General features: G+C 38.3%; 1 protein-coding gene across 5 annotated transcripts in view; it reads left to right on the top strand.

Moving 5' to 3' along the window:
• SULF1 (sulfatase 1) overlaps nucleotides 1-23,425 on the top strand; it is a 126,606-nt gene that overhangs the window by 38,224 nt on the left and 64,957 nt on the right. For 4 of the 5 annotated variants that reach the window (XM_026115206.2, XM_026115209.2, XM_026115212.2 and 1 more), the window contains 2 exons: nucleotides 21,732-21,797; nucleotides 22,114-22,348. In XM_026115206.2, coding sequence (XP_025970991.2) covers nucleotides 22,177-22,348 — 172 coding nt within the window. In that variant the 5' untranslated portion in view covers nucleotides 21,732-21,797; nucleotides 22,114-22,176. Of the gene's footprint in view, nucleotides 1-21,110; nucleotides 21,395-21,731; nucleotides 21,798-22,113; nucleotides 22,349-23,425 lie in introns of those variants that run through there. The other variant, XM_026115210.2, reaches the window with a different exon arrangement.

Raw genomic sequence — 23,425 nt, 5'->3', positions numbered from 1 at the left:
ACTTGTCATAAAAAAATTTCTAAATAAAATATAAACTAATTAAACCTCACAATTTGAAAAGTAGATAAGAGCTATATCGAGATCATTTTCTGTATCATTGGAATACAGCTTGATCCATTTGTGATTGACATTTGACAGCATATAGCCTTGTTAGGCCAGATGGTGACAATCACATATGGAAAGTATTTCTAGATTGTAGTTGAAGAAAAGATTCTGACCAGAATTTCCCGGACATTTAGTGTAAACACAGTGACAAAATTAAGGGACTGCCTAAGCTTAAAAACAAACTACTGTTGGTATTGTCTGTTAATTACACTGGGAACTCCCATAAATACAGGTGGTTCTAACCGTGTCTAGCTATTTGCCTGGGCAAGTCCCTCAATCTTATCAAAACAAGGACCAAAGATATGCTATGAGGAACAGATTCCGAAAGCTCTGCAGAGCCAAAAAAATCTGTTGCTTGTGACCCCAGAGAAAACTGCACTAAGGACATTCGGTAAGACTTCGGTTTGCTTGTATTTCTTTGAGCCTTTTCTTTCTGTTAAGTGTTGAATTATTTGAGCTATGACAATAATTGCCCAAGTTTATCTACATGATCTAAGTCATTTAACGAATTACTTATGAAAGGAGTGAATTTGATGAGTGTATTAGTTAAGCTAATTAATCATCAGTTAATCATGGCCTTGTATCTAGACAAGCAACAGCCTTGCAATATGCAGTGCCTCAGGGCAATAAGTAGAGAATACTGCACCTTACATGAAGCATTGGAAGTATTTCTTTTTAATCTCACTTGTGCTAGCCTATAGGTACATTAAAAATTCATTGAAATTAAAAACTATCTATTCTTTACAACCTCTGTGCTTCCAATAGTGCAATTCAGTTTCTCATATACTGTATTCTTCAACTGAATTTCCTCAGCCTGTCAGAAAAGGAAAACCCAGAGTGCAGAAATCCCTCTACCACACACACTGCCCATTCTCTATTTTATAAACTTGCATCTTTCCCAAAAGCTTCAGAAACTTTTAAGTGTGTCTGACAGGTAAATTAGTCTGTTGTCTGATAGACCAAGAGGTAAAACTAGTTCCTTTCCAGCTAACATTCACTTTCAAACTAATGGGCCAGTCTTCAAGGTGTCCCCGTTTCAGAATTACAGTTCAGGAAAAGAGGTGGTCTGTTGAGTGCAATGTGCAGAACTGATGATCTGTCGGGTACAATGTGCAGAACTGTTTCTTTGTAGGTAGAAATCAGTGATTTTGACTCCTCCCAGAAGCAGCTAACCAGAACAACTTCTGTTGGATCATCGTTTCTGTTCTTTGTACAGGCTAATGTTTTGTAGCAGCTTGTGTGCCTTGGCATGTTTCGAACAACTCATAACCTTGCTTGCTGTATTACTGTAGCTGAGTGTTGATGGGAGAAAGCCTTTGATATTGAGAGTGGATTTTTAATCCGAGAGGAATGGTGTCACTGTTTTTATAACACAAAGCTTAAAAAATGTGTCTGTGGTCTCTCCTGTTATTTTCACCTCGAAGGATCCAACTCAAGGGCGGTTCAGCATACCTGGCTTTCACACAGCAGAGCTGTGACTCACTACCCTTAGTCTGCTTCCAGCGCTTCCCTGCCTGGGGAACTCCTTTTGGTTCACCTGGGTGCCCTTACAGTGCAACTGAGTGAAACCTCCTCAGCTACTTCCGTAGCTGCTTTGTGCTGCGCTTGTCAGCTCTGATTGAATTGTACCAGAATTAACAGGGCTAAAAGCAGGGCAGTAACTAGGAATTAACATGGTGATAATGTCAGCATGGTCAAATGTACTAATCATAAAACAAAATAATAAAATTTCATTGCTCTAATGGCAGCTTGTTTGCTCTACTCTACTCATTTACGTGCTCAGTTCAAGACTGAAGAAATGTCTCTTTCTCAGAGGATGATTCAGTTCTTTCATGCCATAGCCTTAGGCAAAATTCCTCAGCACTGCTGTGTTTTGCTGTGAAAATATTCGTGTTCTGAAGGGAAGCTCAAATGTTCAGTCACTTTGGCTATTTGAAGAAATCAGTTGTTTAACATTTCAAGTGACTCTTAACAAAGTCCGCTTCTAAACAAAAACACTCCTAGTTAATTCTTAAGTTTACTTTGCTAGGCCAACCAGGCTGAACTCTTGAACAACCCAGGAGTAGGTGCAGTAACATGAAAGTACATTAGAAACACATGGCTTTATTTACATTAAGTAAATTAACTGCATAGGAGACCCTGCATTAGCAGGTTGTGCTAAGGCACTTCAGGCCATTATGCGATGCAAAGCTATAGTAGCAATGCTAGTGTTTCCAATCTTGCCAGCACGCAGCAAGAGGGTAGCAGGTCTCAGTTGTCTCGGAGAAGAAACAATGCTACTTGTCTCCCTCTTCTCCCCTTCTGCTCTATCAAAATGAGAACAAGAACAGGAGCCTCACCAAAACCATTACCGAAGGCAGTGGGAGCTGAGGAGAGTCTCTCGTGCAGGAGGGACCTACCAGCTACCCCTTGGTAAGGAGGGCAGAAAGTAGAGGGGAGCTGGTGAGAAGGGCAGAAATGTCATGGTTCTGTGGCTTTCCAGATAGGTCCCTACCCTTGCATACATGGCATTAGTTTATTGAAAAAAAAGAAAAGAGAAACATAGAATTGCAAACTTGTAATTCTATCAAAATGAAAACCATGCTTCAGAAACATATAGCTGGCTTGGCTCAGTACATAGGAGTGTTCCCTGCTCCTACCCTCTATCTTTAAAGGAGACACCGGGGAGCATGGATTAGATGATTAAATCAAACCAACTAACTAATTACATTAAAACAGTAAGTTGGATAAAATTATTGGGTTTCGCTTTACGGTATTGTGAAGGCAAATTCCCTACACAGCTTCACACATTAAGTGGGAAAGACTCTTATTTAATGGGACTTGGCCACAGGAGCTGTGCAGAGGATCAGAGCCAGAAATAGCAGTCAGAAAGAAATGATATTTCAGACAAAGTGCAGCAGTATTCCCTGACATTTCTGCCAAATTTGTTAATTTATTTTAATTATTTTTTTAAGCACTGAATGATACTTTGTTTTAGTGGTGGTAACCTGCCCAAACTGTCAGCCTACGTGATGCTGAAGTCATATTTTGATAAGCATCAATATTCTAAATCAACTCATTGTGCGAAGGTACACGAGCCAAACAAAAAGTAATAGTGTCAGAATTAGTGATGTTAGATCATCTCTTCTCCAGCGAGGCTGTAAACACAGATGCGTGTGGTACCCTTCCCATTGTGTGTCATCCAAACTCTGTCTCCTTCAGCCCTGAAGAATAGACATTTCTAGCATTGCCAACTCTTTCTGCTTTATCAGGCGTCTCACTTTTGGCATTGTGTGATTCTGGGAAAACTTATCTCTCAGTTGGAAGGAAAAAGAAATGTTCTTTAGGACTTATGAGTGCCAAAAAAACTTTCAAAATGTACAACCATAAAGGCTAAGAAGCCAAAAGATAAATAACATGAACACAGCATTTTTTTAATATCATTATTTTGAAACCAGTTTCTTGATTTGTCTTGGGGCTTGACTCATACCTTTTTTATTTAATGCTTGGTGTTGGCAGGAGTAGAACCTCCCTTTTTTTTCAATGGTTCTGCTGATTTCTGCTCCTCAGTAACTTGAACACCTCTGTCATTTTCATGTGCACCGACTGCCTTCTTTCTTTAATGCTACTGCTGCTATTGAAATAAGTGGGAGTTTGGCCAATAACTTCAGAGTGGAGCTTAACAAAAATATTTTGGGGGAAATTTAAGCAAAGAGTTAGTCCTGCAGACTATCTCAGACTGGACCAGCATGCTATTGTGCAGCTTGATTAAACCATTGTTATGCTTTTATTCCCCCTGTATAAACACAACTGTGGTATAAAAATCTTTTTGATGTCTAGGATAGTGTATGGCATCACAGAAAAACTAAGGAGGTCTCCTAAGCTGATTAAATAAAACCAACAAGAGTCACAGGAGGGAAGGGAGGAGGGAAAACGCTTGCTTGCCTGATCTGAGATGTTTGCAAAAGCAGCAGCAATTCTCCACCAGTTAAAGACTGAAGTTTCCCTGGTGGACTGATGACCTTTGATGTGATAATTGCTGGCTTTCCTGAAACTCCAAAAGAGAGTATGTATAGTAGTTTTAGAAGAAAAAGGGATAAATATTAATGAAGCATTGGATTTTCATTCAAGAGCAGCGGGACCCAAGTAGTTAAACGCTCTTTTTCATCCCATGAAGCAGGATAAAAACTCACGTCCCTATAATATTTGTCACATATTCTACAAACCTTAATCTCTTAGCAGTTTTATAGAGTGCTATGCATTTCTGTGGGGAATAGAGCTTATTCTGATGTTGAAAAGTGTATTCATTTTGCTAGGTGTTCCTTCTATTGAAACTGTTATATAAAATTTAATTTAAAATGTTGTTTTAAGGTACTTGCAGTATTTACCTCCAGTGTAACACATACCTACATGTAAGAGCATTAATTTTCCATTATGGTGGCCTTAGAAGTGGTATTCTTCAGGTCAGGCTGAAAGGTGAAAATATTATCCTTCTTTTGGCATGATCCATGCGAAGGCTGAATACCTTCCTACCCTTTACCTGAATCCAGATCAATCCTAAATTAACACTTTTAAGGACACTCTTACACGCACTTCACCATCTGCTTTGATCAGAGAAAATAAAAAGTGAATGTGCTACAGTTAGTATTCAGTTGCCTTGCTCACTCACAAGCTGGATGAAAGAAAAATGTTTACAGAGCTTTCTGTAACTGTCCAGAACAATCCCCAGTGCTACACAAAACCAGCAAAACTTAGCCCATAGTTTACCATAGAGACATTTTTTTTAAACAGAGACACAAGTGTTTTATTTACCTGATGGTGAAGTTACTTTCTTCTGCAGTTAGTGGTTGCTTTAGTTAGTAAGTGAAAAGACACTTAGAGTTTGCCAAAAGGCTTACCAGCTCCAGTCAGATGTTAATTTGCATGTCTGTCCTGACTTCAAAAAGATTAAGTATTAGCCTTTCGTCTAGCATGTCAGCCGTATTGTACTGTTATCTTGAAGTATTTTAAAGCCAAATAAAATTGAGATTTTCAGATTGATTAGATGGTGTGACTGCAAAGGCATTTTTGTAATCAAGAAATGTCTTTGTTAAAACGGCCGTCATATCTGACCTGCTCCCTCAGTCAATAAAGCTGAAGGGCTCTTGGTCTCTTGCAGAAGGAACTCATGGTGGCCCAAGACTGGGCCCATTTTCATATGCATACACTTACTGCCAACCTAGCAACATACATGTTTTCTTCAAATGACGAATATAGCATCAAACGAGACATACAGTTTCCCTGGAAAACATCCTTTTAAAGCTAACTGAAATGAGAGTTAAATATCAAAGGACTAGCACAAAGAAAGGGAATGATCAAACAACTAGACTACTTTGTCATTTACGTGGGTTATTTTGCTGATGATTAAGCAAAAAAAAACCCAAAAAACCTCTGAGAGAAGGAGTAAGTAATTACACACTGAGGAAACTCTCCTACTTATTGGCTTATTAGTAGTATTCACAAATTGAGAGACCCTCCACAGGGGAATCACTTGCTTACATTCCTTATAGCCAACAGCTTTCATTTGCTTACATTATATAATTTTCTTGGAGGAAGGGAAAAAGGCTGGAAATATTCACAACCCATATAATCACTGAGCATCAGAGAATTCAGGGAACAGTTGTAAATAAGGAAGGCTACATGCTTATTAAGGGATGTATCACGTCTTCAGCTGTGAACAGCCTTTCCTAAAAGGCTGCTTAATTAGAAGAATATGGTAATCATAACCACTGGTTATGCAAGATAACCACTGGTTATGGCAAGATTCAGAATAATTCCCAGTAGCGGTAGGGAGATACTTCATTGTCAGCACAGCTGACAATAACAGTAACAGTTTGCTATGGAAGTAGAGAAAACTTTGATTACTAGATCATAAAAGTTTCCATTTACTGAAGTTTCAGTCTGTTACTTGTATATAAAAGACGTTGAAAAGTGACATTTAACAAAATTTTCTCACCATACCAGTAATACCTGGTTCCCCTCATCAATAATACAGCTTCATTCTTGCTCCTATGCCGACAATCACTGTAAGCTCCCTTTCTGCTGGTAAAGCGGGCGAAAGGTGCTGGAGGGTAAATTAGGTTCAGACTTCAGTTTTTATTGTTGGATTCAAACCTATTCCAGTAATGACTGAGAGAGGAGAGCATTTTACCTGTTTCTGGCCTATGCCAGTAATGAACCGAAACATCAACAGATGATGACTACTGTTAAATCTTTCAGATGCCAGTAGGTGCTGTTCTTTAAGGCACAAGCAGGTTGTGAGGATTTTATTTCTGTGCAAACATGTCATCTAGGGACTATCTAGGTAACAAAGTATCAGCATTATAACCTGAACATGGGATCAGCAAGCTGATCTGTTGGCACAACTGTGGTAACTGTACAGTCATTTTAGACGTGCTGCACTTGTTACGGTGGATGACATGCCCAATTAACAGATGATTTGTCTGCCACCATAGTCTATATATATGGAGCAGCAAGTGATATGTCATACTCTGGTCTCCGCTGATACTGTCATTGCTCAAGTCTGAATCCCCCACAGATTATGCAGTTTAAGTGCCCTCTGTCTTCAAAGAGATAGAAGGCTTGGCACTGAGGAGTGTTTAACATATTTATATTTGACAAAGAGTCATAACTCAGATGACTACTGTAACATGAACCAATCTGAACATTTTTTATTAGTAAATAAGTAAATATTAGTAAACCTTTGCCAGTTCCCTTATTTACTTCCTAAGCCATAGATTAATTGAACAAATACAGTCTGTCTTCTATTCCTGCAGTACCGAACAAGAGAAAACATGGTTATGCTTTGAACAGTGACTCAAATATAGCACTCTAGGCTTATCATCACTCTTAATCATTTCTGAATAGCGTGTACTCATTTACAAGTAGAGAGATGAATTAACTCTCAGGCAGCCATAGCTCAGATGTGAGGTAGATGAATGGAAACAAGTCAGGAGTACATCTTTGAAGAGGCTTACCTAGATCATTAAGGACCCAGGCTCATGGTCCAGCCTAGCATGACATGTCATCATCCATAATAAATTACAGAACGGTGTTAGTTTTCAAAAGTTCTTCTGGCCTAGCATCCTCAGCTTTAATACCATAGGATTTTAAGGAAGCCTTGTACTTACGACTGTTGCCATTTAATATTGCAGGGATCTATATCTAAGACACCACTTTCATTAAGGGTAGAGCTAGCCGCAGGATGACAATCCAGATTTAGAGGCTTCAGATTGTATTTTCATTTCACACTGCAATGAAAACAAAACCCTTCCAGTGGTTTTGGGGTTTTCTTCCACAACATGAAATCATGTTGAAATTCATTTTCAGATGTAAAAGTTAAGTGTTTTGGTCTGATCCTCTGCTTGAGAGTAAGCAGAAAGCTTACCCTAACCTTTCTTTGTTTTAGTTTCAATGCTATCTCTTTGATATTGATGATATTTAATTAGTTAATTGTTTGCACAGTGAACTAAAGAGCTTAGATGAGAGATGTTATGTAAGAGAACATAAAAAAAAATTGAGTATTATAGACAACATAGATCTTGCAAACAGAGAAAGAAACATTAAACATTAAAACATTAAAAATTTATCCAGAAGTCCTATTCTGCAGGATATTTCCATAACATACAGCATAAGTAGTAGTTTTTCAGTAATAAGCCTTAGGCAGGTATTAGATGCTAACTTGTGACATTTATCACCCTGTCTAGGAGATGCATATGATTCACACTAGTCAGTCAGTTGCCTTGGTTTTAAGCAATTTCATGCTAAAAAGAAAACGTTTTAGCAAAAGCTCTTTGCTCTTCGGCTATGGTTATTTGCTTCCTAAGATTGCCTTCCCACTGTGTCTTCACTTGTAACCTAAAACCTGTATCTTTTGGCTGTTACAATTGATACATATTTTGTCTAGACTGCAGAACTGCATGTTAAACCATAGAAGATAGAATAGAAAATTTGTAATAAATAGACCTCTCAGTATCATACCGATACAGGTGATGACCTGTGACATGCTTTATTCTACTTTCTCTCCATTTTTTTGTTTTGTTTTGTTTATACCCTTCCCCATAGAATAGCCAATTCTGCTGATTATCAGGAGCAATTTCCTGGTGAAATACATGGGCCCATTGTAACAGGGATTGCCCATGTGTGTTTAGGGCAACTCTTCTGCAGTTATAGCTTATGGAGTTTGATTTTCATTCAGATGCACAGACATTTTTTCATGTGAGTCCTGAGTATCTCATTTGCAACTGATACTGCTTTTCCCATGAGTCAGGCTCTGGGGGCGATCCCAGCCCGCCCCATCCCTGCCCACCCCCAGCTTTCCTCACCCCAAGACTGGCCCTGCCCCGCTGGCAGCCTCCCGGCACCACGAAGCCCCCAGCCCTGCCAATGTGGTTATAGGTGTTACCTGAAACATGGGAGGATTTCATTTGCAGATACATAAAAATTATACTAGAGAACATAGGAAACACATGCCAATGCTCAGACATTTTGCTGTATCTGCTTCCCAGCTCTGTTCCATGAAAAACCGAACACGTAACTCAATATTATAATAAAGACCTAGTTGTAGGAGAGAAAATCATGTAGTGAATTGTGAAAGGGTCTTGCAAATAGTTGCAATGTTAAGATAAATGCCTGCTGACTAGAGGTCAACAGTTTTAAATGTAGGAGATAATGAGAACATAATCTGGTGCTATATGATACGTTAACATAATGCATTTTTCATTTCAGATCCTTTCTTTCTCTTTATATCCTGCAGTGTTCGGTATATTTTTATCTGAATTTTAACATGTCTGTAATCTCAAAGATACTTCACCCATTAGAGAAGAGGCAAGTTTCCAGAAGCCTGCAGTAAAATGGAGAAATAAGAAGGTTCAGTAACAAAAGCAAGTGACTGAGCAGCGGATTGCGATATGCGCTATATTGGTTCTGTCATCCCTGTCCTGCAGGTCTGGGGAGTGGATTTAGGGTACATAATCTGTTTGAAAACACTGTGCCATTAAAGAAAATGATAAGGAGAGTTAGGAGTTTTATAAAAGCAAAGTACAAAATGGATAAAACACGGAGCAGAGATAGGAAAATGTTCTTGTATTTTCAGCATATCCTCCTTTCTGTAGCTTACAATTCTTTTCAATGTTTCTCTTTCTAACAACAGAAATGGAGTATGTGATTTTTTTCAAACAGCTTTCATGCTTTCTTTTTTTTTTGGAGTAAGTTACAATTTCCTGACATGCATCATGACACTACACATGAATAATAGGGCATTTGCAGTCTGGAGGTTTTTTGTATACTAATATTCAGTGTTGGCTTACTTTACCACAAAGTAAAATGTTTGGGCAGAAAGTAAGGGGAAATGTGCCACGACCTTCTTGTAGAGTTTTTCTGAATATTCTGTCCAACGGGTAGTCTTTGCTTTTCAAGGGAAGCCCTGAAAAGCACCCCTGCTCTTGGAGGATGCCATGGGAAGTTTTGTGGAGCCTGTGCTAGTCTATGAAATCTGTGGCTCTCAATCTCAAAGTGTATCTGTTATTAAGAGCTTATGATTAGAGCTGCCTACACAAACAATACTTTGGGAAAGATTCTGCAGGAACAAATACAAGCTAATAACTTCATTACTACTGTAGAAAAACTCTGAGAAAACTCTGGGAGCTCATCATGATGTTAATAGATCATAACGATATCTTCAGAAATAATCTGTTTTGATGATAGATTTTAAGGTGGTAAGAAATAATACAAATCTATAGAATTTATCATAGCTAGAACTCATTATGATTAGCCTTTATTTCCAGGAGACTTTTCCTGGAAAACTACTTTACAGTGGTTATAAACCTTTTGTCAAAATTCCCAGATTAAAATCTATAAATAAATAAATTTTGCAAATGCAACGCCATTGTGAATAGAGGTCTTGATAACACTGGACACGTCTAGCAGCACTTCTTATCTGTAGTTCATGAAATGGTAGTGGTTGCAAGTGTTACAGTTCTCATGTTATTGATGGGGAAACTGAGGGCAAGGAGGTGAAGCTTTTATAAATCACCTGGGAAACTGATGGAGGATAAAGAATGTGGTCCTGTACTTCTGTACTTTTAAATTTAAGGACTGGAAAAAAACTTAAATAATAACATAAGAGAAAAAAAATGGAATATTTAATTACAGAGCTCTAAGTGTTTAACTTCTAACTTTTCTCAGTCATTGAAAGATCCTTGGAAAATTATCATTGTTCATTCTTTGGAGCAGTGCATCTAGAGGTTTGCAGTCTTCTAAAAAACTAATAATCAGCCTCAATAGTATTTTCAGGAACAATTGGAAATTGTTAACAGTGCTAAAAAAATCATATTTTAAAGCAGCAGCAGTTTCACATAGTGAAACAGAGGATGTAGCAGTTAAGCTGCCTACATTTAGACTTTAAAATCATCCATTTGGGACAGAGGAGTTCCCACTGGAAAAACATTCGTTTAACTCCTGATAAATTACTCATTTTGCTTGTTTATTTTAAAGGACAACATACACAGGAATGTATTAATTGCACATGAATTAGCTCCTATATTATGAGTGTGCAGTGTGGTTAGTGTGAAACATTTACACCACCCAACTCATCAGAAACCCGTCAGATCATTTGTTTCATTCCAGCTGTGCTCTTTACATGTACATGAGGCCTGGAAGGGAGAGGATTTCAAATCTTCTTTTTCTTGTACATAAAGTTACATTTCTTTTTCAAATCCTGATTGCTTTAATCACTCTGTTTTTATTAACAATGAAGATAAAATGATTAAGTCTAAGTTGCTTTTCATTTCTTCTGAAGCAATGGCCACTGGAATAATTGTAAAACTTCTGTGCAGTTCAAAGGACTTTGGATCAGGCCTGAAATCTTGGATAATTCCAATGACTGAGGAGCAAAATTTAGCCTTTAACATTTAAGACTTTTGAATGTGGGAAATAATGCCAGAGATTTTGTAGAAACTGTGTACAGTGATGAGATAAGTGGAATGGGAATCCCAGAAGCCAAAAAGGAAGAGTCTTAGACTTGTGCGTAATGAGAGACATGGATATTGTTCAGTGGTACTACTGTATGCTGAGATCTAGGCCTGCTTTGGTGCCACTGTCCTTTGGAGAACAGCCTACAAGTCTATTGCTGCCTCCGGATTTTGGTAAGCCTATAACTGTGGCAAAACCAGCATTTTTTATGGCACTATTCATTTCTGGTCCTAGGAGCAACAAAAAAATTCAGAAATAATCAGAAATGGAAAAATCATGTTTTGAGGAAGAATCAACACAACTATTTGAAAATCTGCATTGATTCCTTCACATTACAAGCAAAGGCTCAGTGAAATTTTTGTTTTGCTTAGTTCAGCTCGTTTTTGCCTAACAGAGACACTTCTTTAAATTAATATTTGTCTCAGCCCTTGTTAGACAACTCCTAGAATACTACGACAAGTTTGGGGGCCCCAATACAAAAAAGGCATTAATAAACTGAACCGAGGTCAGTGGAAGGCCACCAGGATGACTTGGGGCTGGAGCAGTTGCTGTGAGAGTAGAGATTGCAGGAGCTGGACTTGTTCACCCTGGAGAAGAGATGGCTTCGGGAGAAGCCAACAGCAGGCCCCTGGTACCTACAGAGAGGTCATTGAGAAGACAGTCCAGTTTTTCGCAGTACTGCATGGCAGAAAAACAAGAGACAACATAAATAAATGGAAATAAAGGAGTTTCAGATGGGATATAAGGACATTTTTTTCACGTTGAGGACAGTCAAGCAGTGGAAAAGGTGTCAGAGAAGTTGGGCAGTCTCCCTGCTTGGGGGATTTCAAGATCCAAAGCCCTGAGCAACCTGGTCTGACCTCACAGCTGATCCTGCTAAGGACGAAGAATTGAGTTCTCTCTCTGCTGGTCTAAGCATTCCTGAATCGGGCCATTGATGTAGAAGAGAAATGCAGTTTGTGAGACACTTTTCAAGTAAGAATGTCTCATCTACATTTAGGAAAAAAATATCCAGTAAAGCAAGCACTGATGATATCCCAACAATAACCACTGTAAATGTCCCAAATTCCTTCCTAAACTAACTAAATTAAAGCAGTCCCTTGCATTTCTATCTTCTCTCCATTATCTGGGAGTGATTTTTGATGCAGCCTGGTCCTTCTCATTTCTAATCCCCTTTGTATTACTTAGAAGGTCCTACCTAATGGTTATCAATTTCCACTCCTGTCTTGCTTCTCCAAACATAATGCACAATCAGGTGCTGGGGCACAAACTTCTCTGCCTGCTCCATCACTGCTATAGAAAATAATTCATTTGGGTGCTGTGTCAGGCATATTAATAGAGTCTTGGCTCAGGAGCAGACTTGCAATTAACTATCTGCAAAGATGACATAAAATCACATCTCTTTATTGTTATATAGGAACTTTTCTTAATAAGAAGTACATTGGAAAAGAAATATATGTGCTTGAATGTATTCAGCTTTCATGCTTTAAAATTGCTCTCTCATCTACAGAACCCAGGACTGTGAAATTGAAAGTACCTGTACGTGCACTTGAAAGATATGGAAAGTCTTTCTGCAGGCATTTTTACTTGGAAAATGAAGATGCTTGTATAACTGCTAGCCTTCTAAAATGTTTTCTGAGATAAAGCTATTCATAGAATAATTTCAGTAAGTCATTCTTGAGTCTCTTAGATCTCAGACTGAAGATTATTTTCAAACAGTTCTTTGAGAATAGATTTCCAGGATTGAGACTTGGTAAATTGGTGTTCTTTGGACAGATAAGCTGTATATGGTACATTCAGTCCTTGAACATGCAAGTTTAACTCTTTAATTTCAAGCATTTTGGGTAGGAATATTAATTTTCAGATGAAATTCAGCATCCAGATGCTTCATACATTTTGGTCTTTCGTCACATACCAGCAATGTTTAGCTTATTTTAAAATGTTCAGAAAAGATCTTAAAGCATCCTTGTGCCAGGGATTTATTGTAGAACCTGTGGGAAGTTGGTTTAAGGAGATGAGAAGTCCTGTTGAATCCAACTGACATGTTTATTTTGCATAGCAGGACACATGTATCAGGGCCTAAATAAGGACTTGGATGCCTGCCTTGAAAAATTTGGCATTCAAATCCATCAGTCATATTCCTTGATTATATTTCGGCTCATTCCCAAGCAAAAACTTTTTCAGCTGGTAGGACGTGGCAACTAAGATGATGCTGTTCCTTTTCCTGGCATGAGTTTAAGGCCATGTGGACACGGCTTTCCAAGTTTCCTAGTGGTGGGTCAGCGGCAGGTCACTGCAGGAATCCCCCCTAAGCATTTGCAGGTGTGCTTCCTCATGGGTCTGCAGGACCGTGAGGTGACAGGAGGAGAGGGACCGGAAGGGTTATGTGATAGCAGGCAGAAGTCCCCCACTTTTCGGGGCTTGGGCTGTACCTTGCTCTCCCACAGGTAATGCAACTCAGCGAATGTTGAGGGCCTACTGATTGCAAAGGCAGTTAAAAGTAAGATTGATACCAGGGGTGATGTGCTGCTCAGCAGCGCCTCAAGTCAGTGCAACTTCCTCACTGACTGGTCTTTATGGAAAAGGATCTGAAGCATCTGGTTTTCGTAATAGACTGTTTTGTTTGGTCTGGCTGTCTGTTTACTATTATTAGTAGGCTGATTTCTCTATACTATAGGTTTCTCAGGGAGGATACTTATTTTAAAACACATTTCTTGGTCTGCCAAGGAGCTCTTACATGTACATCAATGAAGGTAAAATTTATACTGTGTCAGGACTGGAAAAGCTGCTTGACAAAGAGAAGCAACCTGGTGAGGAAAACCTTGCTTAAAGGAAAGTACTGAGGAACTGATCCACTGATTCTATCTTAGTAGTCTTATAAAATTCAGTTTGAATTTATTGAAAGTAAAATTCATTTGAATATAATGGGACTACTCCAAGAAACAAAATTTATTAGGCTTGGTGTCTAAACCTGGAAGCGAAGGAGAAATTCAACAGATACCATATGCAGCCTGTAGCATATGTACATGCCCATGAGCACACTCATTGTGCACATAAGCACGCTGTGTACTGATGCTCCAAATAAATTCCCTTTCTGTGCTGTAGTGTGATAGAGTAAGCACTTACAGGAGCTGCCTGGCTATTGTGCTTAGCCAGTGGATGGCATCTACCTAAATTTCTGTGGTATTTTTGAAACATTCATTCTTCTGTGTTATAGCTAAAAGTCCATCTGAGATCCTTTCCCTGGGGTACAAATGCTGCTATCTGTTTAAATACATATGCATTTAAATACATACATATGATTATTTAGAGAGTTGTGCCTCTTAGCATCAGTTCCTCATACTTCAGTCCTTCAGTCCTGCCACTTCCCTGCTCTCTCGTCAGTGAGGCGAGCAGCAAGAGCCGTGGCATTAGCCCAGTCCCTGCCAGACCGGGGCCCTGGATGGGCACTCTGACATCACTCTGATGTCACTCTGCCTTACCACCCACATGATGTCACTGCCTACCAGAACTGCCCATATGATAATGGAGGCGGGTACAATATGATAAGGAGATCAGTTTGTTCTCTGTCTTCTGTCTATATATATGCAGATCCATAAATAGTCTGTGCTAAAGATGATGTATTCGTATTTAAATTAGTCATCTCCACTTATTTAGAAAAACAAACTACCAAAAAAAAGGCAAAAAAACCCTCTTTCAAGCAGAGTTACAGTTCTTTGAGGAGAAATGCATATACTTAATGAGCAAGCCATTAAATTTCTCTATTTTCTTAGCTAAAGGAGATGTGAAAAGCTGTGCTCTAGCACAGTTTCTCCATCCTGTAGGCTTGAAGAAGAATTTATAGAAATGCACAAACTGTGTCACTGCTGTTCACCACTGTGATATGATCTCCCAGCTCAAGACTACTTACCGGATCACTGAACCCTCAGTATGTTATTGTACAGTATGTTTTAATAATGCCCCACACTGTTGAAGTGAGCAGGGATATAGCAAAGATACGTGGTTTTAAAAAGGAATTTGAAAATTATGTTAAATTCCTTCATACACAAAGGTCGCTCTTTATTATTGAAAAATACTTGGAGTGTTTTGCCAATTATATTACCTGGTAGCTGGAAAGCGTACTTTCTTTAAAGATAAAAAAAATCTGGTATCAGAAGCCTATTTGGAGCCTAGTGCACATCTAATTATCTTTCTTGGTCTTAATTATTTAGCAAGTGCTAATAAACTGCATGTATCATGACACTCCTGTTTAATAAGCATATAAATTTAATTGATTTTTTTCCCTCTCTTTGAAGACTCACAGACATGGAATTCAATCACGAGCCAATGGCATTATAACTTCCAATATAACATCAGGTTTTAATAAGCCTCCTGTTTGCTGCCCACATGTGCTTAAGACTGCCTGGAAACCAAATCAGTAGAGAAAAGGGATTACTTTAGATTACTTTGAAATGTGCATTGTTTGAAATGGCCTCTGGTGACCAGCTTTCATGAATGGCTGATTTTACTTGGGGGGGCACGTCATCTGGCTCAATTATACCAGTCTCCTTTGTATGACAAGTGCACTTGGTTGTGCTGAAATATGAAATTTTAAAACAAATAAGATGAGGAGGAAATAAATTTAGGAAACAGTGTATTATTAGAAGCTTGTAACTTAACAATAGGCACTCTTCTTGCTGATAAATATGCTAGAATTTTCTTTTAAAATGTTTCACTGAGTTGAGGTTGATATAAAAATATTATGTTTGATTTTCTTTAATGTTTGGTTCAACTATACTTATGGGCATGAAAAAAAAAGAAACACTTTCCTTTTTCCAAGGCAGATAATTTCTTCTACAGAATTTCTTTTAAAATGATACTGGAATTTGTTGTTTTACTCTGACATATGAAGTGTTGGAAACTTTTACCTACTAAGAATATCCCTTAACATGCACAAAGTTATAAAAGTAGGTTAAAAAGTGTGCATTATCCTTTCAAGTCACTGCAGGCTTTTTCCTTTCCTGTCTGTAGCTCTTTGTGAAATTACAATGTAAAAACTTAATATAAGGTTATGATTCTCCCTGCCTGCAATTACTTTAAATTATAGTTACTTTAAATTAATCTAGCCTGAGGCACTGATGATACATTATTATAATACACAGATTATATTTGGAAGGTGAGTAGATAACTGATTGATTAGTAAAGTGTATTGGAAATCCAATAGATAATGATTAGATTAAACCTAGATAAGAACTACATTCTTTTTGTTCACTATAAATCCTATGCTTTACTACTAAGATTAGTGGATTAACCTTTAAGAAGAGACAGTAGATCTTGCTTTTTCCTGACTTCTGCTGTACTGTAAATGTATTTCCCATGGCTGCAGGCTTGATATTCCCACAGGAAAGTAATCTGCAGATTTACACTGTTGTGCCTCATAGTCTGAGATTTCTGTGTTTTTCTGTTAAAGAGAAGATAGAAGTGGAAGACTTGAGAAAAGCATTAACATTACTAAACTCAAAACAGTAATCTTTCAACAGCTCTTTTCACTTAAGTGCTTTACTATATTAGTGAAGTTGAGAGCTGTTGCTCTTATTGTTGTTGTGGAGTGTTACAACCTTCTAGTCCTTGAGGCCAAATGATTTAAGTAGAGATTTAAGACTTCTGAGCTCCTGGCTTGCTTCGGTTCAAATGAACCTGTAGCCTCCTCCGATTTTTTATTACGTAATTTCAAACTGTTTGCACAATTTGTCATGGAATAACTAATTTCATAATTTTACTTGGATCTCTAACTGCACAGCTGTTATGATTCAAGTTAGGTGAGACTTTAAGAGGTCTATCCACCCTTTGACGTAAACATCAAAGATTCGCAGAAGTTGTACATGTGTGGTTGAGAAAAGGATTCAACCCCTTTCACCTTGGAGTTCCTACATATGCAAAATGTTCTGAGTACAACAGCATTGCTAGATGAATACATTTCACTTTAAAGCAAAGAACTGAAAATGGTAGTCATGAACCACTGATTCTGGCCTGCCTTGGGGCACTGGTGGGTGAATCCACCACCAATAAACATGGTGCCAATGAGCAATTGCCGTCCCTCTAGGCAGGCTGTCAGATTTTTGAAACTCAGCTGACTAAGTATCCACCACAAAGTCATAATTATAAAACACTGTCAATAGCATTGATCCCTTATACTGCTTTTTATGAATAACCAGACTTCTTGTCCCTTGCCATCCTACTTTTTTATGCACATTCTGATTTTAAGGAAACAGAATACTGGGGCACATTCCTATCAAAAATGTCCATCAAAGCTATAGCTGTTACCTCAGCTAGTCATAGGTAGAACACCCAGAATGGTAGTGCTCCTCAAGCTTGGGTTCAGGAGGCAATGTCCATTTTCTTGTGATGATTGATGTTTGGGGCTTGGTTTGTTTGAGGTATTTTGCTTATTTATTTATCAGAGAATCCTATGAGAAGAAAGGAATCAACTTACCACTCGCAATGACAAGCATGCTTATTTTCTGTGCTTTTGGTAATTTATGTGCAAATTCATAGCACTTGTCAGCAAATCTCAGAAATGTCCCAAGTATCAAAACCTTCATTTGTTGAATAAATCTAAGCTACATAGGACTGTGCCAGTTTTTGTAGGCAGGGAAATTTAACTCCAGAGAAATGATCAGTAGGATACCATGGGGATAATGGGGAAGAAAACACCTAATCGCAAAAGTGCCACTACATTAGGAGTTTCTCGCTTTAGGATTCCTGTTGAACCTTGCTCACATTCTGACTTTGCCCGGCACTGTTATTGCTAACACCAGAGGAAATGAAAGCTGAATTCTGGTTCTAGAGCTCCACAATCACAGTCCACATTATTATTGTTTCCTTAATTGGCCAGAGCTGATCCATCTTTATCTGTACGGAAAGGCCACTAGAACATCAGGTCTTAACCTATGATTTTGGATAATATGCTGTTGTCACTGCTCATGCTCATAAGAAAACATGAACATTGTGGCACAGAAGACAAAATTGTCTGCCCTTTGTTAACAGTGAGTTGGGAATTATTGATCTGGGGTATTGCATAGCCCATAGTATTGGGGGCAGACATTTGTCCAATATCCGTACTCATTATCCTTGCATTTTATTTCAGATTTACAAGCAAGAAAGAAATCTGTGCAAGTAAGCCCAATTCCCTTTGCTGGGTTACATCAAAGCCTTATAATTTACAGAATAATAAATATGAAGAAGTTCATATATCTTTAAAGTTTATAAGGAAGAAATATGCTTAGGGATTCTCAGTGGTCAAGTGTTTGATAAACAAAGTGTATGATTCTGGACAGATTTTTATGGGCCAAACACAAAACGACATTTTGAGTGCACATGCTAAAGAATGGAGATACAAAAACTGTGGATTTTCAAAGGGAAAATGCTCTTTTTGAAAACTGGTTGCCTTTTGTTATTTTCCTAATTAAACACTCAAAGCCAAAGCACCAAAAGAATCATAAAACACTTCCTGGCCAAAACAAATATAAATTTTAAAGATAATTTCAAAAGATATTATTCTATCTTTCCCTTTTCCTCCTGGTCACTGAAAGATATTCTATTAAGAGACCTAGAAATAAGGTCCCTCTAGTTTTTATTCTGCATCACAAGAAGTGGCACTGTAACCCTTCTTTGCAGTGCCCTGCCAATGTAATTCAAGTTTCACGGGTAATTAATTCTCCATGCCAACGAATCCTTGAACTGCCTGTTATAATACTAGCAGCATAGAACCAGCTAAAGAACCAAGTTTTCAGTTTTTATCCCGTGAAGGGTGAGTACAAACTATGAATTTGTGTTCCTGTGAAAAAAAGAATGACTGTAAAGAAAAAATTACATCCAGATGAGGAAAAGTAGTCTCTCTGGATTTCCTACTACTATGGTTTCACTTATTTACTGACAACATTTCAGTTGTCATAGGTATGTTCTACAGGAAAAATCTCTTAAACTTTCCAAATAGTATATAGAGAAGTTATGATCACTATTTGTTAACTCTGCTGAGAGAGAGAGTTTGAAGTATAGCCTTAGTTTCTGAACACTGAACAAAAAATTTTAAGAATTAAAAAAGGTGCCTTTTTAAAATTTCTCCTATTTTTTCCTATTTCTCAAGACAAATGACAGTATCTCTAAGGATACTTGTAGACTACCAGACAGTATCCAACATATACATTGCAGCTTTGTCTTCCCTATCGAGGCTGTATTTTGACAGTTTTCCTCTTTACTTCATTTCCTCCTAGCACTGGGAAACAGGCTGTAAGAGGACAAGTTCACAAAGATCACTTTTGAGTAAAGATTTGTCTTATGCAAAATGAAATAGTTATGAGCAATTAAAGGCAGCATAACTGCTCTTTTGTGAGAACTGTTGGATAAAACTTGGATAATTAATTTTAAACATTTAGATCAGTTCTGATATTTTGCTTTCCCCATCAAGGGGAAAAACATTAGATAGGGCAACTGCCTTAGAAAAGGACTGTCTAAGGTGGACCTGACCTGCTAAAGGAAAGATAAAGCAAAAGGATTTTTTAAAAACTGACTAACATAGCCCAAAGAGGATGAAATGAAGAATACTTATTAATGCTAGTTGGATTAGTGTAAATTTTTTTTGCACTGAGGTGTGATTGTCAGGAACTTGCAGTTTCATATTGTGGGGGATTATTTGAACACATCGGTGCCAATGTTTGCTCAGCGCAGTCAGGATGACTGCATTTTCTGGGTCAACACTGTCTGAAAAGTTTGCTGTACAGTACAACTGATGTAAGAAACTAAACATTGAGTCTCACTTCACATATCCTTTCGTGCTTTGTGAGGTGAGTCAAAGTTTTGCTATTTAAAGATCAGACATGAGAGAAATTGTATTTTTTGCTTTTGCACCAAAGCATGTGGTGTCTGGTGTCTGTCAGAAGAGTGCTTACTTCTTCAGTAATCCTGTTCTTCAGCGCTTTTGTCAGCTTTTATGTGAGTTAGAACAAATAGGTGGAAATTGAAGTATTTTTAAAAGTCAATCCAGACTAATTACAGACTTCCAGTCTACTTACCTGAATGTCGTGTAATCACTGAAGTGGCATTTAACTTTAAATGCCAATCCCCTGCACTGGCTTTGCAGTGCTGCAGCGCTGGTCGGAGGCTGGAATGCTTGTTGGTGCAGAGACAATGCGAGACAGGATTTCTCTGCAACAGACCCTGGGATTTTTGTTTTAAAGACATTCACACTCATCTGCTGTAATTACAGCCTGCCAGAGTGAGGAGCATGAAACTGTTTAGCTTGTGAAGCTTAAAATAAAAGGTGTATGTGAAAACAAGAACAAGATCCTTTTTCTAGCAGTCCAGCACCAACTCCCTTGCCCTCCCTCTCCTATGCTTCCTTCCCCTTGAAATTTAGAGCACCTTCCTATTGTATTTTCAGGTGAGTGATGGGGCCCTTTTCTTCCGTCTGTGTTGCTCTCAATGAAGTATTTCTGCTTATTTGTCTGTTACTAGTTAATGTTGCATGTCTAAATATGAAATCATAGGTGTGGGAATGGAGGTCTTCTAACAAATTATGCTCCAGTCTAATTATGTAATGTTCACCCCAGTTCCCAGGCAGACTTTCCTATATGCAGACATCTTGAGCTATTCGGGTCTTGGGTTTGGGTGGCTTTGTGCTTTTTTTTGTTGCTTTTAAACTGATCAATGTCTCCATGCTTTCTCCGTAGTCCCAAAATAAAAATAGAAGGAATGCGTTTGGCAGGTTAATACCCTGGAGGGAGCAGGCATGACTCCGTGGTTTCTTTCCCACCCCCTTCCTTTTTGCCCCCAGATATTCCCTCCCTCCCCTTGTGTAACATGATGGTTTTGCAGAGCTTCAGTCAGTAATGCAAAAAATGTTAAAGTGTAAGTGGCTACCCCTTCCTCCCCAGGCCAATCCGTCATTTTCAGTTGCAAGTTTCGATCTGCTGCAGCAGAGCAAAGCCTCTGCGCTTGCATCAGGTCTTACAAAAGCGAGTCTGTTTGACTGACAGGCACCGATACGTTCTGATAACGTACCGAGCCGAGCCTGGCGACGGAGTATCAAGGACAAGGCTTTGCCAGGGGTACTGTGCATTATGGATGAGGCGCTCCGTTCTGCCGCTGATTGATGGAGGGACAGTTACGCTCTTTCACATTGCTGCGTAAGATCATCTGGACTGTCACTTAATACAAGCTTTCTTGTGAGTGGGAAGATGACTTTTCACGTAGCGATCCAGTGCAGTTTGCAAATGACAGCCACGCTCTCCTCTGCATTGTAAGGGTTTAGTCGCTCGTGCAGGTGAGTTAACCTAAAATAGCTCTATCTCTTTCTAGGTGCCATACGCTGGAAATAACTCTTCTTCTCAGAATTCAGGGTGTCTACAAAGGTGGAAAAGCACCTGTGTTTGATGGCATGACATACATGTCCTTTCTCTCTAGCAGCTAAGATGCCAGCTAACCACTGCATAGATATGGTATTAAATTAAGTAGGTGAGCTGGGGTGAATGCAAAGTTTTTTCTACTCTTCTCTTTCAGGGCAAAGCAAGAAGCTGTAACGAACAGTTCTGGGACTTTGAAGCACAGGCACCCTTCTGAGGTCTTTGACTGACAAGCCTTCTGCTTTCTCCTCTCTACAGGGCTCCTCCTACAGATGTGCAGAGCACGTTGTAGTCGTCATCCCAGCAATTCTGTGCTGCGCCCAGGTACTGAACGTAAGGAACGTGCTGCATGAGCGGTGGCGGGGCGGGAAAAGGAGCACTGCGAGGCGCGTACTGGAAGTCGTGTCTATGCAAAAAGCAGGCACTGCACGACCTCGAGCCAAAATTAACTGAGAAAGTGTAGTTGCCGAATGACCAAGTTCGTTCTTAGAAAATGACTGTATAAAGCTCTTTTTCAACATGGCTTATAGTCATGTTAAGCATCACATGTCAGGTTTGACTTCCCTAGATATCGTCCTTTCCCTGTGTGAAAGTGGAAGGTGATTTGCTGTTTGAACGGATTTTCTTTTCCTCCCTGCAGGTCTTGAAAACTAGAGTTCAGGAACTTCTGGATCAGTCTTTTCATTGAAATTTTGGAAATACTATGAAGTCTTCTTGCTTTGCACTCATTTTGGCAGTGCTCAGTACTGAGCTGTTAACAAGTCACTGTTCCACTGTCAGATCACCAAGGTTCAGAGGACGCGTGCAGCAGGAGAGAAAAAATATCAGACCAAATATTATACTTGTACTCACAGATGATCAAGATGTGGAGCTTGGTGAGAAATTATTGTTATTTGCTACTTCATTTCCTCACTTGTGTCTGTCAGTAATTTCTGCTATGTAAATAGTGCTTTACTTTCAGAGAATGTGTCTGTTCTGAAACAGTATCAGCATGTGGGACAGGTTTGGAAAATAAATTAATGGAAATTGTTTGATAGCATTCATCAGATTTAATTACAGATTTTAGGAAGTATTTGCATATCATAATTCACCATAAAAGCCTTTAATGACCACAATAAAATGGTTTAATGCAAGTACATATGAAGTTAAAAATTTTGCATCAAGACCTCTTATTATTGTTTTTTAACATTGTGATTTTCTCTAGCATTTAAAAATTTGATCCTTATAAAGCTAACCTTTCCCTTGATGCTGTATAGATGAGTATCTATATTCTCCACATAGTTGTCATATGCATGCGTGTCATCTGACATGTTTACACATACAGACAAACTGGCAGTATATATGCTTAACGTTTATATCAATTATTAAAGTGTTTAAAATACATCTGTTTTAAAATTATGCTCTCTATATATATTTTTATATATAAAAAAGTATATGTATTTATATATGTATAAAATTTTATATATATATATATAGCATACATATATATAAAAAGTAAGATGGTTTTGTTTTCACAAATACATTAAATAAGTGAGCACAGCCTGGACATACAAGCCAGAAGTGATTTTCACATATTTTTCTCAGTGTGGAAAGTTAAAACACTTGAATGATGTTCTGGAAGGCCTTTGAATGTTTTTCATTAAGTAAGTTAGACAGATATTAATGATGATTATGTATATAATTGGTTTTTTGGTTCACTGCCCAAAGTGAAAAATTAAGAAGAAGAGGGTCATTTTAGGCTACCCCAAGCAAATATTTAAATTTGGGGTGGGGGTAGGGGAGAGGAGACCAAAAAGGTGGAAAAATGGCAAATCAATTCTTAGTGCTTTTAATAAAAGATATGTTTTTAATAAAATTAATGTGAATTTTGAACCAAAATGCCATATAAAATTGAAAAATCAAAATCCTTCATTCCAGTAAAGTTGCAACAAAATCATTCATTTACTTTAAAA

The sequence above is a fragment of the Dromaius novaehollandiae genome, chromosome 2, assembly GCF_036370855.1.
Source record: "Dromaius novaehollandiae isolate bDroNov1 chromosome 2, bDroNov1.hap1, whole genome shotgun sequence".
Classification (NCBI taxonomy): domain Eukaryota; kingdom Metazoa; phylum Chordata; class Aves; order Casuariiformes; family Dromaiidae; genus Dromaius; species Dromaius novaehollandiae.
The sequence above is the reverse complement of the archived record's forward strand: the minus strand, read 5'-3'. Positions and strand labels throughout refer to the sequence as shown.